The sequence below is a fragment of the Erithacus rubecula genome (assembly GCF_903797595.1).
Source record: "Erithacus rubecula genome assembly, chromosome: 10".
NCBI lineage: Eukaryota > Metazoa > Chordata > Aves > Passeriformes > Muscicapidae > Erithacus > Erithacus rubecula.
Genome location: NC_136662.1, coordinates 22,245,991 through 22,260,360, shown reverse-complemented (window position 1 = coordinate 22,260,360; position 14,370 = coordinate 22,245,991). Strand labels below are relative to the sequence as shown.

Sequence of the window (14,370 nt, the reverse complement as noted above, 5' to 3'; positions counted from 1 at the left end):
CCATGCTGTATGATTTAGATATGGCAATAAAAGAACTCTGTGGTTATTAATAGACAGCTTTATTAAAATACAATCTTCCAGTCAGTTTAACAACCCAGTCGGTGACCAGGTTACTTAAAGCCTCCCACTTAATTTTTTGTCTCTAAGCTGTTAGAGTGGAAAGGCTTCAAGCAGTTGAGGCACAATCAGTTCTATAAATTCAAGTTTAAAAAGAAAAGAGTGATAAGTTAGTAAGCAAGCTTACTGCAAGAGTGTAAATGGAACCATTCTTCCATATTTAAAATTATTGCATGTATTTTTTTAAAACCAAACAGTTCAAGAGTGTTGTCACAGTGCTGTAGTCTGTCCAAATACTCATGGAATACAGACATTCCAACTTCATTAACTCAATAAATATGCTTATTTTAGAAAAAGTGTTTTAAGAGCACACGGATCTGTTACTCAGTTTGGCATAGTTAATGTGTATATCTCTTGAAATGCATTCAAGGTCTGTAATTAATTTCTTTAAAATAGATAGAAATTTCCTAATTATTCTAATAGCATTCATGTTCAATGATGATATATGAAGCCAGTTAAGCTGGGCAGTCTCAGCCATGCTGAACACTGATTAGTATGTCAAATAGACATAATCTGCATTTTGTTCTGCAACTGTAAAGTGTTGCAGTGTCTTAATATCTTAACTACCAATTTTCTTGCCCTTTAAAACATTAAAGATATCTTCTAGTGACTTGTATATACACTGAAGGAATTCTTTACCATTCCTAGCTGGGTAAGAGGAAACATTGCAACCTATCCAGTCATCTTGTACCTGATACCCTACTCCAAAGCCATCAGACACCACGGGGCCAAACCCTCCTAACTGCACAGCTGGGCTCACCAAGGTGCTGGTGGAAATGATGTTGTGATTAAGGCGAGCGTAGGCTTGGTCCTGATAGAAATCCGGCAGTGCCAGCCCCTTGGATAAGGCCAAATAGCGCAGGCTGAAGAGATGCCGGTCAAAGCCCTGGCCTGGTGAAAGAAAACAACAGCTATGAGAGAGGTGCCTCACTTGTGTGGGAAGTAAACTCAGCCTCAAAAGAGGTCTGTAGAACTGGAGTTTATTTTTGTACTAGTAGGACTTTTCATGCCCATATCCTAGGAAAAGAGGGCCTGTTTGTTTTACTGCAAGCTTGAACAAGATTGGAAGAGTACACAAAAAGTGCAGTGTTAACAGACAATTTGAATAATACATCACATTCTTTGATTAACCATCTATCTGAACACAGACAAGTTCTTCAGTGCAGAAAAAGCTTTTCCTAAAACTTATGAATATAAAGAAGAGTATCTTGCACCAACAAAAGGAGGCAGATTTTAGACTGTGGGATAATCGACAGTCAGTTTTATTGCTGTCAATTTTAAATGCTTTCAAAAGAAAGCATTTAGAAAAATGCCAGGAGTAAGTAGCATGGCCAAAAAATGAGTTTGATTTGGAAGCTGTTAAAGCCTTTATTCCCTGCACAGATAAGACAGTATCTCCTCAGACTTAAGCTAAAGTTCTTGTTCAACATGCACTAAGTATTCACAAAATCTTCAAACTGCTCTAAGGACAAAAACTGAAGTATAAAAAATTCTCAACACATGAAAGATGCTGTGGGAAGCACAGAGGCACTCCTCCATCAAGAAATGAGTGAGAATTAGGGAACGCACTTTAAACTGCAGCCTTCTGCTAGTTTTGTCAAGTTTATATTACACCTCTATCAACATTAAATTATTTAGTTGTAAATATTTACAGCAACCTTACTAGACAAAAGGAGGAGTGTTTGATGTATTCCTACTTACCCATAGCAGCCTCTTTTGTCAAACGGCCGTGGTAGTTGGAGCATTCCACTATCAAATTCTGCAGCTCCTCTGTGCTGTGTTTGGAGAGTTCCTTGACAAAGGCTTCAGAGCATTTCTTTGTGTAGACAGAGGCAGGACGTATGGTTTCTGTACGGCCGTGCTTGAAAGCTGCAGTGCTGCAAGACTCGTACGTAGCAACAGTCTGGTCGTACTGGCGAAGGAAAGCCATCTGGAAGGCCAGCTGAGCCACAGCATCTGGGCTCACCTTCTTCTGCTTTAGAAGTTCCTTGCCTCCTTCTTGGAACTGAATCATGTTAAGAGACAGTGATCCTACAGTGGCATCAAACTTCTGTTTAGCTTTAGTAATCCCTTCTTTTAAGGCATCGTTCAGCTTAAAGTCAAGTTTCTGCACTGCTCTGGAAGAGTCGACTGAAGCAGGCTGGGACTGGGGGCTGATGGCTGGTGTCTTGGTGCTATCTTTAAAAACCTCATTCTGAAACCTGAGCACAGCCACACCATCTCCCCAGGAATGTTCAAAATTAATTCCTGCAGTGCCATCCTTAGTTATGATAAGATTAAAGGATTTGTCATACCAGCGGTTTGCAGCATCTCCATGCAACATAGTGTGGGACAAGTGCACCAAGTCTTTAATGGCAAAATCATCTAAACTTAAACAAAACATGGCAGAGTCTACTTTTTGAAGAGCTTCTTCATTGCCATTCTCCAGTAGATTCTGCCTCAGCAATGCCCATGTATCTCGGTTTTCACTGGTGAGGTATCCAAGAGGGAAGGCCGGGACCAGACTGTTGTCACTAAGGATGTATTTCAAGTGTGCTTGTATTTCTGAGGGTTCCAACATGTTTCCATCTCTATCAATAACATCAAACACATAAAAATTTCCATTTCTCAACACTAATAAATGTTTTGCCTTTTCATCTGTATAAAGCTCATCTCTGTTGAGCTTAGGAAGCCGTGTAGAATTGAAAAGTCTGAAGTACTGAGACATATCTAGGGGGTAAGCATTGACCATGTAGGCACCAAACCAAGAAATTGAAGAAGGCACAAATCGGATAATTCTTTTAAATAACTCAGTGTCACTTTTTTTTGGATTGAGGTGAAAAACCTCTGGTTCAAGGTAACCAGCCCTGAAGGTCTTCATAAAACGTATGGCAGAAACAGTCATGTTCGTGGCTCGTATGAGCTGATCATTGTATTCCGCTTTTGGATCAGGATTAAAAGACATAAATGCATTAAAATTCAAAACAACAGGCTCACGTGCTTTTAGGTACATGTCAAACCAGGGACCTGAAAATTGAGAGAATGAGGTCAGAACATAAAAGCAGCTTCCTGAGTCAGACCATAGGGTCATGTAGTCCAACAGTGATCACGAATAAACACACACGAAAGTGCCATTAAACAAGACAAATACATGCAATAATTCACCTAAGGCTTCTCCAACCCCCCATTATGAAGGATACTGTTGGCTAATCATAAAAACAGTGGGTTTGGAATAATCTGTGTCAAGGGTGTCCATGTCATTAGCAACAAGGGCCAACTCCCTGTTTACTTTATGGCTCAATGATAAACCTTAACTCCCAGTACATACAGTGCAGCTGCCCAGCTCTGTTTTGGTGCATGCCTCACATTTGGAGTGATTCATGCCTTTACCTACTCTTAAACTATCCATTTCTGCAACTCTCTGTCAATGAGTGCATCTCACTGAGGTTGAACCTTCTACCTGGACTGTAAGAAGGGCAACAGGTAGTTCCAGGGGCTAAGTTACAACTTTAATTACAGGTTCTCACAGGTAAGCAAGCAACACTCATCTACAGTTTTAAAACCACATTTGTCATCAACACGTAGCCTTTTAACCCCAGACTTGAAAGTTCAGGGTGGAGACAATTCTACATACTTTCAGAAACCAATTTCAAGTGAACAGGTCTTTCATGAGGCATAAAGAAGAAAAACAAGAACCAAAAGCAATACAGACACCCCACCATTCATAGACAAAAAGCAGCATATTGGTTAGCACTGATGAACAATATAAAGCCACCACTTAAAACCCAAGATGTTACTCAAAGTGAATAGAAAATAAAATACAACAAACTAAACAACAGTTTTTATGAAATAATCTGGTATTCTCTACAGACTGAGTGGTAGCTAACACCTTAAGAGGCAGTCTGAACAGACAGCAAGGATAGAAGTGCATTCACTGGGCAACATGGAAACTCCTACTTTCATACTTGCATCTCTGCTGCTATCTAATACTTTCATGAGCAGACACTTGTAAGTGGAAGCACTAATAAAGCAGAATAATCAAAATTCTGTATACATGCTCTCCCTCTCCTGATTTGTTTCTATTTATTCTCATTTTCCTATTTCTGTCACTCCTTTTCTTTGGCTTTTTAAAATAATATAGTTTTGTAGTTTTAAGGACTTTTAAGTCCTGAGTACTGACCACTTCTGCCTCTCAAACTTAGTTACACTCTGTGACTCCTCTCCTCCCTCAAAGTTTAGTTTTCTTGATAAATAACATGAAATGGAATGGATTTGGAAATGATTGCTTCAGTTGCCTTAAGGGAAGTGCTACATAAGCTCCTCTTTAACCTAAACTCTATAAACTCATGAAAAAAATACCATTGTTCTAGTATCTACACAGAATTCTGGTAGAAGAGATGAAGTTAGATAATGAGCATTCTTCTTTCTACCAGCCTCTGAAATTGCTCAAATACAGCCAGAGTGTTCACAGCAGGTTATTCCAAGTTTCTGGACTACTTAAAGCTTCAGCCTATTATATTTATGGCATTATGAGAAGTTATGAAGCATGAAAATCTACAGACTTGTCCTACACACAGCAGTCCAACACACCTGTGATGTAACTTGTATGCTTATTCTGATTGTCTTGAGCAACCAGTTGCTCATGCAGCTCTCTTCCAATCCCCTTTTCAAAGGCATGAGCAAGTTCTTCAGTTTTTCTGCAACAATCAAGAAAAGAGTCAAAATGCTGTCACAAGTCTCATTTTTTATGTTAACACTTGGCTTTGAAGCAGAACATGACACTGCAATGTATGTTTGTCCATACCTGAACTGGTCATCATTTAAAAGAGGTTTCTGGGCATTCAGGTATCTCGTAATTGTATCTTCTAGCTTGGGAACTGGCAGTCTGAAGGAAGTGAAACACAGAGATGTGCACTTGATGAGCAAGGGTATGACTGAAACCCATGTTTCTAAAACAGTCATCTCCCTTTGCTTCCTTTCTTCCATATCCTTCCTTATACTATTATATATATTCTATACATACAGATATATAGACACATTATACTGCATATACGATCATATTATATATAAATTGTGTAATAGTTATGCACATTATCCAAATGCTTCATACGTTTCATACGTCAAATAACAGAAGCAAGGAACTAGATGGACATCAGTCAGCACACCATAATATTCTTTGGAAATGAGGCAGAAAACCAAACAGACTAGTCTTTTTACAAAGACTAGCAGTGATGGGATCTAATCCCTTACAGGAAATACGAGGGCAGGTACCGCAGTTAGGAGAGGCAGTTCTGTACAAGGAACAGTTCGGTTGCCAGCCCTTTTCGGGCCTCCCCATCACAGCTGAGTGCTGAACATCTCTTTCTCACAGATTTCCTACTCGGTATCTTTGTCAGCTTCCTCTGAGGCTGTTTTGTCTCCCAGAGCACAATCCCGTTACACTCACGGGGTTACTTTGGACGCCGAGCGGATGTTTCCGTAGCAGTCTAATTGTAACCTGTCACACAGACAGTGGGAAAGCCGAACCGGCTCCGCACAGAGCGAGCCGGGCACGGGGGCGCCGGCCGGACGCTCCCTCTGCCCTCTCCTCACAGCGGACAGCCCGGGCCGCCGCCGCCGCCCCCTGCCCGCGCCCCCCGGAGCGCCGGGCCCCGCCGTACCTGGGCAGGCTCTTCTGGTAGTGCATGGTGGGCACGATGCTGCGGTGCAGGAACTCGGCGGCGCCAGCGCCGCTGTACCCGCGCCGCCCCGGGGCCGCCCTCAGCAGCTGCCGCGCCGCCATGATCAGCGTCAGGCCCGCGCCGAGCCCCGCCCGCCTCCCCTCACGGGGCCCCGCCCCTCTTTCCCCGGGGCCCGCCCGCCGCTGCTTCCGAGCCCCGCCCGCCGCTGTTTGTGGAGCCCCGGGAACGAACGGGAAAAGCGGAGCGTTGTTCTCTTTTTCCGGTCCAAAAGTCAATTGGATGCGTGCTATTAAGGTAGCAAAGTTACCAGGCTGTTGAGGCAGCTCGGCATTGAGTCCTCTTACATAAACATTAATAAAAAGTTCTGAATCATTAATAAAATTTTCTGCAATCCTCTTATTTTTATGTTCAACATAAAGACTCCGCGTATTTTTTCTTTTATTCCTCCCCCCTTTTTGTGTGTGTGTGTGTGTGTGTGTGTGTGTGTATCCATAGGTCTCAATCCTACCTAGGACAGAGATTCTGCCCCCAAAAAGAACAGTTTAATCTCTCCTGAGGTTTTTTTCACTCATACATGAGCAAATTTATCACTATATAAAATCTAATATTGTAAACATACAGCCTTGTTGTAGTGTGGGGAATATCTTCCATAAAAACATAGAATAATCTTAGAATATACTAGAAACTACAGAAATGCTTTCATAAGAAAGCATGGCATGCGAAAGGTTATGGAGTTGTATTTTTATCAGACACTCAATAGCATAAAAATCAGCACTGGGATTGAATGCGGACACAGCAAAGGAAAGGAAAGCAATCCCTGTGGCTTAGTCTGATAATCCTCTGAAAGTAAATTGGCCCTACTCTAATCAACATAGTGGTTGGAAGAAAAGTGAAATCATTTCACTTCCAAGATAATAAATGCCTAATGACAGGTGTCCTTGCATGTTCCAGTCTGTGGCTATTTCCTGTTCGATGCGTGTCTCTCATGCCGCTCATTCAGCCTTTTTTTGGCAATGAAAACAAAAAAACCCAAGCTTGATTTAATTAATGAAGTCCAGTTTCACCTAGCTTGCCCTGCTGTGATAGTCCTGTTCAAAATGTTACCTGCTCTGCCCTTTGGGAAAACTGTTCTGTTCCCTGTTTGAATGCTGGCTTGCAGGGGTCACTTTGTGGGTTTGGGTGTTCAGACCCCAAACTGGGGACGCTGAGGAAGGCATCACCTTTCTCCCAGGAGTGTCACTTTGTTTTGAACTAGTCTTGTTTTAGAAATACTACTGCATTCTGTTCTAATTTTCCAGAGCCCCCTAATCTTCTTCCAGGCTCTTAATGATGTAGTTGATAATAGGATTGTTGGTATTAATTTGGAACAATAATGCCAGCTGCTTGCTTGGTGGCCATTGGCAGAGGGGTGACCTTGCAGGTCAGCTAAGCAGAACTGGAAGCGCTTTGATCTGATCTATACAGAGCCAGATCCGTGCACCGAGCAAGAGCAGCGAGTGAATTCTCTCCCCATGGGATGCTGATTCTTCTCCAAAGAGCAGGGAGGACAGCATGGCGGTGGCCCTGGATGCAATCCTCGCTCGGATCAAAGATGTTTGTAAAAGGAACGGTTTGCTCATCCTCTCGGTGTTGTCCGTCACCATCGGCTGCCTCCTGGGATTCTTCCTGAGGACGAGGCGCCTCTCCCAGCAGGTAAGGGCGGCTCACAGCGCGTCCCCGCAGAGAAAATGCCACACTTACATAACAAAACACTTATCTACCTTGGGGAGCTTCGGGGTGGGCTTTCGAAAGTAAAAGTCACGTGTATGCGTTTGTTAAAAGTGTTTCATTTCATCTGTTTGTCAATCCAAGCTGTTCTTTGGGTCTTTTCACTCATTCTCAAACAATAGGTTAGCACAGGGTTCTGCTCTCTCAGACACCTGGTAAGCACAGCAGGAGCACAGTAGAACGTTGCAGGTATGGATAATAATAGTGGATATTTAAGCTATATAAAATGCAGCATTTAACAGAGTCCTGCAGAAACTGGTAGTGCAATATATTGCGTTTGATACTATTTTGGAATACACAGAGCTAAAGAAAACACTGGGAATATTTTTGAGCATTAGATGCACAGGGGTGCAGATGTTTATATTACACTAATGGTTTTCATATTAATGAATTTGAGATTTCCCATCATTAGCAGAACATTTTACTGAAGTCACTTGGGGAATTTACCCACAGCATACTTCAACTAAGCCCTTGGCTGGCGCACATTTCTGCTGTATCAGTCAGACAGACTAGACAGCAACATGCATTAACAAATGCACTGTTTGAGCACAAAATAGAAATCTCAGTTAAAAAATAAGGCACTTAGTAAATGCAAATAAATTAAACCAGTTCTGTCTTCTTCTACTGCAAACCACTGTCAGTCTGAACATCATTTGTGTCCAAGCCGTAGCTTCAAACACATCTAGGAAAACAGACAAAATGCAGAATGGAGGGATTATTCAGGGCAACTGGTTAACTAGTGTCCAAGAGATGGAAAATTTCATTTTTGTCCTCATTTGTAAAGGAACAAACAATGCAGTGTGTTTGTTGAATAAGAACACATTATGTAATCTAATTATTTTAAAATCACCTTTCAAAGCCTGCTATCTTTGCCACCTTACCTTTCACTAAAGGTGCAGATTTTAGCAATGTTACCTTATCCACAGCTCTAGCAGCACTTGTGAAGGCAGTCACTGTTTATCTCAAAACAATAAGCATCTCTCCATGTATTTCCAGGAAATTAGTTACTTCCAGTTTCCTGGTGAATTACTGATGAGGATGCTGAAAATGCTGATTCTCCCTCTGGTTGTCTCAAGGTAAGTGAAGACAATAATTATTCCAACAACTTTTGAAGTTTCCTAAATGAGATTTGTCATCACAATGGTTTAGTTGTGACTGAATTAGGTGACAGTGTCAGAAGCATCACTGCTGCTGTATATTCATATTTATAGTAAAGTCATAAACATGTGTTTTAGTTGATAGGATCATTTCTGCCATATATCATTTCTACCTCATAGAGGTATTATTCGCTTTAAAATTACTGTATTGGAGATTTTTAAATTTGTTTTTTCCCTTGCAATGGGAGGACTTTCTCCTTCAAGCTACTTAGAAGTTATATATATGGAATAAATAACCCACCTTATCAAAAAGCCTGTCTAAAATCTAAACAACTGAAATAATACCCTATACAAATATGATGAAAAAGCACAGTTAGTTCATAGTCTCCTGCAGTATTTTGAGATGTGCTGTAGTATGATAAATATTGAAAAAACCCTGTGCCTCCTGTGAACTAATAATATATAGCTGGCTTTGGCTGGAAGTGAAAGTGATTACTTCATTCATTAAAGGTAGAACCTTTAGGGGTGGCACTCTATCAGTAGCAGAATTAATGATCTCAGTGCTGGTACTGACTGGTGCATGGCAGCTGCCTTTGTAGTGGGAGGATGAAACTTAGGGCAAGCTTTTCTCTAAGTTTTACTCCTTCCCACTGACTGTAGTTACAAAAACACACCAGCTGGATGGCGAAAAACTCCCTCATGTGCCCAAGGCTGAGAGGTTATTAAAGAGATGGAAAGTAACAGAGCTAACTTTACTAGAGCAAATTTTGGTTCCAGTTCTGGAACCTAATTCATATACTAAGACCCCATTTTCCACTCTGAGGAAAAAAACACGTTTCTCATCTTCAGATCACTGACAGTTGCTAAAAATTAACACGATTAACTGCACTAACTTTATTTTTAAATCATCTACCCTGACATCTACCTTCTCATAGTTTTTCACAGAACACAGCTGAGTCATGGTGCTTTGTGCATGAAACTGGTTTTATAACCATAGACTCACACCTGGTCCTGGCCCATGCATCTAGAGAACACCAAGACAAAACACGTAAGGAGACTTTTTTGAGAGGTGAAGGAAGAGTTTTCCAAAGAAAACAAGAGTCATACATGAGGAAGTGACATAGTAAGGAGGACAGAAAAAGGTTGGAGAAGATTTACATGTCCTTCCCTAAAATGTGGAGTTCTTTAGATCCTCTTGTCTATTTAGAGATGTTAGGAAGAGCAGCAGCACAGTAGGAAAGAGCTGCTCTGGCACTACCTGTGATGGCTCCAAGTTGCCTGGAGATGTGACAGCTCTGAGCCTCACTGTCACAGTGGCTGCCCTGTGTCCTGTGAGGCAGAAAGAGGAGATACTATAAACCTTCAAAGAGGTTCAACTCTCCTTGCAAGACAGTGCGAGTCCATCTCCCTATATAACAAGCTAGCAGTGCTTGTTATTACAAACTAGAATGATAGAGTTTGCAAGAAAAAAAATACTCCAGATATAATGACATTCTTGTACAGTTTGGGCTTTTTTGACTGGTTGTCTTTTGGGGTTTTTTAATAACAAGCACAGTGTTTCCACACATGTATTTCATCAAATCAGTAAAGCAGTACTCTGTGTTTTTACCAATCTGCATGAACATTTAAACTACATTTCTTTGTGGATTTGGAATATCCTCAGCCTGTCCTGCCAGAGCAATGGCATTTAAATTATCTTTTAAATTACTCTCTAATGTTGTTTACAAAAGCCAGAAGCAGAGCACCATAAAAAGAACTCTAAATATTGCTCTCCTAGTTGAAATTAATGGAAGTTTTTCTTTGAACACACAAGAAATTACTTGTAAAGAAAATGAAAGATGAGAAAAAGAAGATTAAAGGAGGGACTTAGTGCAAACTACCATGTTTCCAAGTCCAGAGTTTATTTTGAAGGGTTGTAGCAGAAGTAAAAAGTGGCAACTGCATGGGTCAGAAGATTGACGATAGAGTAGAAAATCTAGTACTTACAGACTGCTAGCAGAAATCCAGCCTTAAACAGAAATGGCTGAAAATTTGTACTCCCTCTCTTGACCTGATTGTTAGAGAGTTAGAACAGAATTTTGCAGATTGTGTTCATTAGGAATGAGGAAATTATGATACAGTCAGGTATCTCTGAATGGTGTTTATTTTAAAAGTTCCTTGGATGCAGAAGAAAGTTGTCAAACAACAGGAGACCATTTCTTCATGTACAGTTTCTTGGTTTCCTGAACTTAGTTCCTGCTTCAGGAGCTGCTCTATCTCAGAGATCCTGCACCTATTTCTGATATCTCCTATCATCTGTGGTCTCACTCTTTCTTTTCCCACACACAGGAAAATCTTGGAAAAACAACCACCACACACTAGCCTGTCAGTCTGAGCCCTGCATGAGCTTTTGTTTTTGTTGAGGGATGGACCTTCATTAAGGGTGGGGGATTGATATTATTTCAGTTATCTGGTTATGTAAACAAGCTTCATAGCATCATAGAACAAATCTGAAACAAATGTCTCTTTATTACACCCATCCTCTGCCTGAGGTTTAGCCCTGCGCATTTCTATCAGTATCCCCTGTGTGTAGAGTTTGCTTTTATCAGCTGCAAGAACAGGTACACACACAACAATTCTGTTGGCAAGATTAAAAAAAAATTACAAGTAGTTGGCAGTTTGTGTCTGCCCAAGAGATACTCAGTACTGGAACCTTACAAGACCAAATTTTAGAGCCTGTAGTTACTAGATGTAGACTGCTTACTTTATGTGTAAACAGGATACTGCTGTTAGACCTGGGAATGGAAATATTAAGAGAGCTTGGAGAGAATAGGAGCAAAATCTGAATTCACAGTTACGCATTTAGACACTGTCCAAGCTCTTACTGCAAGGAGACGTTCTCAACAAGCCTGAAAGATCAGCTGCAGAAGTTCTGAAGTTCCCTCATTCTCTCTGGGACAGAGGCTTCAGTCCTCATGTGACAGGGACAATGCAAATAGTGTATTTTCCTCCTTATACGCACAATGTTTAAGCCTTCAACAGATCTCATGTTTTCTAGCAGGCACGCACTTGCCCGTGCATCCTGCCCTGGTTCTTCTGTTTATTAAACAGAACTCAGATCTGTGAGGGAGATCCCGCTGCTCAGCTTTGTTAAACTCCCTTTCCTTCCTCTCCGGCGTTCCCGGCGCGGCCGGGGGCTCGGGCTGTGGTACCCTGCAATGCAGCCCGCGGCCACCAGGCGGCTCTGCTGGGACACCGAGGAACCGCTGCCTGCAAACCCCGCATCCCGGGATTGCCGGTACCACTGCCCGGGTTACAGCATCCCAGGGCCACTCCTCATCCAGAAAATAAAAAACTTTCTTTCACTGTGGTTAGTTATAAATTTCCACAGACACACACACACATAGGGGATTTCTTCACCTGATCCCAGGGCAAGTTGATTGTTCCCAAGCAGAGACAAATCCCCAGGCAGAGATACTGTGCATCACTCAAGTTTTTCAACTTCTTAAATGACTGAAGTAATCAAATCTGATGTCAATGTCTTTGTTCCTTTCCCAGTCTTTTGTATCGTGCAAAGCACAAAGACTCAACTTTCCCCTTAGTACCTTCTCACATTTGCTAAAGACAATATAAACCCTCTGACCTGCTCCTGTCTGTGCCAGCTCCAGCACGGGCTAGCCATGTTGGTAGGCACTGGGCCACAAGTCACACACTGTCACCTTCCTTCAGAGCATTTTCGTCCTTGTGCCCATTCCCTGCCCCATCATCTTCAGCTCATGTCACCAGCTTTGTACTGATCAGTTCCCAGTAGGCCAGAAACTTGATTTTCAGTAAGCATGACTGCTTTGACTTAAGCTTTTTGTGGAGGCCGGTACGGAAACCTGATCTGTCACAATTTCAAAGTTTTGAAGAATAATATTGTACTGTAATTTATCACTGTTGAGGCATTTCTAATGCTGCTGTTTGGCATGGATTCCTTTCAGCAGGCAGAGACCCATGAGCAAGGCTGGAGAAGAGGCAGCCCTTGCAGGCCTTGGTTCTTTTTCAAGTTAATTCTAGAAGCCCATGCATTATTCCTCTCCTGTATATGTAAAGTTTTGCAGGCCTTTCAGGACCATGAATCTCCCTGAATGAATGTTATTAGTAAGGGCACTCAGACACAGTGTTCAACTGCACAAGCCTTGGTTGTTCAGAAAAGCAGCTAAAGCAGAGTTACACAGGTTTGCACCAGCTGAACATACTGAGTTCTCTTTGTCCTACATGGCTATCTATACATGTAATAGAAAGTTGCATCCTTTATTCCAGCATTCCCTCCTTGTTTAGATGATTAAGAGATACAGGCACAAGTTTTCTAAGGCTGTGATTAGCAGTAAGCAGTTAGAGTGCTTGTGGGGAAGAATGGTTAAGGCAAACTCAAAATGTTTAACTGTTGTATTCACCCCAGTGAATATTCCCTTTGAAAAAAGCAGTTTGGTTTTTTAAGTTTATGAAGATTAAAATACATTTTGTATTTATTTACCACCAACTATTTTCTAGATGTTTAAGAAATACTGAGTAGCAAAGATTTGATTCTTTTCCATGAGCAGATTCTCTTAAGGAAATATTATTCCCTGTGTAGTCAAAATAAAATAACTGATTTGACCTGTATTTTTTAAATTATAGAACTTGCTCCTCTGAGTATGTCGTGCCTGGTACAAACAAGTGTATGCTAATAAAATTTTATATTTATTTGAAGGCCCATTTTGGGGTAGTAATAAATATTAGTTACTATTGTGGGTTTGCTGATGAATTAAATACAATATTCTAAATATAGTACTGTCTTTCTTTAAAGGGATTCCTGTCTATAATGCCATCAGTTCTGGTAATCCTTCATCCTTCTGCTCACATTCCTGACTTGGTGATTCTTACTCATGCTCTTAAAGCCTAGCATTTAATTAGAAACTTCTCTTTTTTGTACCCTTTTCCCCATATTTTTTTCCACAGCTCTCTGATTGGGGAACACAGTGGCATTTGAACATCTCACCAATGACATACACTGCTCATGGTGTTTTAAAGGAATTCTGTCATTGTTTGGCTGTATGGGGCCATACCAAATTGACCACTGGCCTGGGTAGGTTGTGTTGGGCACTGTTTGTTTGCTCTCAGCTGCAGATGCAACTGGCAACAAACCACACACTGGAGATCGTTTGTCTATTTTGTTACTTAAGGTCACCATTTGTTGGGGATGAAAAATTTGACTTAAACTCTCCAAGACTCACACTGCAACTGAAAATCTAAATATTTTACCATTATTATAAACCACTGTCTGATAATACCAGTATGATATCCATTCAGAAGGAAAAGAGATGTCTAAAAGGCTTCGAATTTTTTTATATATATTTATGGTTATATTTAAATAAAGAAGATAGCCAAAATTAATACACTCAATAATACTGTTTTTAAATGAATGAGAATTTGTGTAGTACTGTTTCTTCTAATACACCCCTGGTACTAAGAGATATTTTCCATGTTGTCTTGAAATATAATTTACCTGAAGACTATGGGAAAGAGTGGATAACAGAAGGTTCTGGTCAGTTTGGGCTTGGTATTTTCTGCTATGTATGCATTAAACTATTCCCCTAAATGCCAGCCACTCATTTTATTCTTGTCCTTATCCTACAACCACTGCCAGACTGGGGTGAATTTAAAAGACAAGTAGATGTGGTACTTGGGGACATGGTTTAGTGGGACTTGGCAGTGCTGGAAAAGTA

The 14,370-nt window shown here is 41.1% G+C and overlaps 2 protein-coding genes across 2 annotated transcripts in view; one reads left to right on the top strand and one right to left on the bottom strand.

Annotated features, from left to right (window-relative positions):
• Positions 1 to 38: 38 nt before the first annotated feature.
• Positions 39 to 5,912, bottom strand: CPT2 (carnitine palmitoyltransferase 2). The gene is made up of 5 exons (XM_079313701.1): positions 5,757 to 5,912; positions 4,901 to 4,981; positions 4,687 to 4,793; positions 1,819 to 3,123; positions 39 to 1,008 (listed from the first exon to the last, which is right to left on the bottom strand). Exons 1-5 carry the CDS (start codon positions 5,876 to 5,878, stop codon positions 677 to 679), a joined length of 1,947 nt encoding a protein of 648 aa, XP_079169827.1. The 5' UTR covers positions 5,879 to 5,912; the 3' UTR covers positions 39 to 676.
• A 606-nt stretch (positions 5,913 to 6,518) lies between these two features.
• Positions 6,519 to 14,370, top strand: part of SLC1A7 (solute carrier family 1 member 7) — a 48,705-nt gene continuing 40,853 nt past the window's right edge. Inside the window, exons 1-2 of the mRNA XM_079313339.1 lie at positions 6,519 to 7,469; positions 8,541 to 8,620. Coding sequence (XP_079169465.1) covers positions 7,329 to 7,469; positions 8,541 to 8,620 — 221 coding nt within the window. The 5' untranslated portion in view covers positions 6,519 to 7,328. The remainder of the gene's footprint in view (positions 7,470 to 8,540; positions 8,621 to 14,370) is intronic.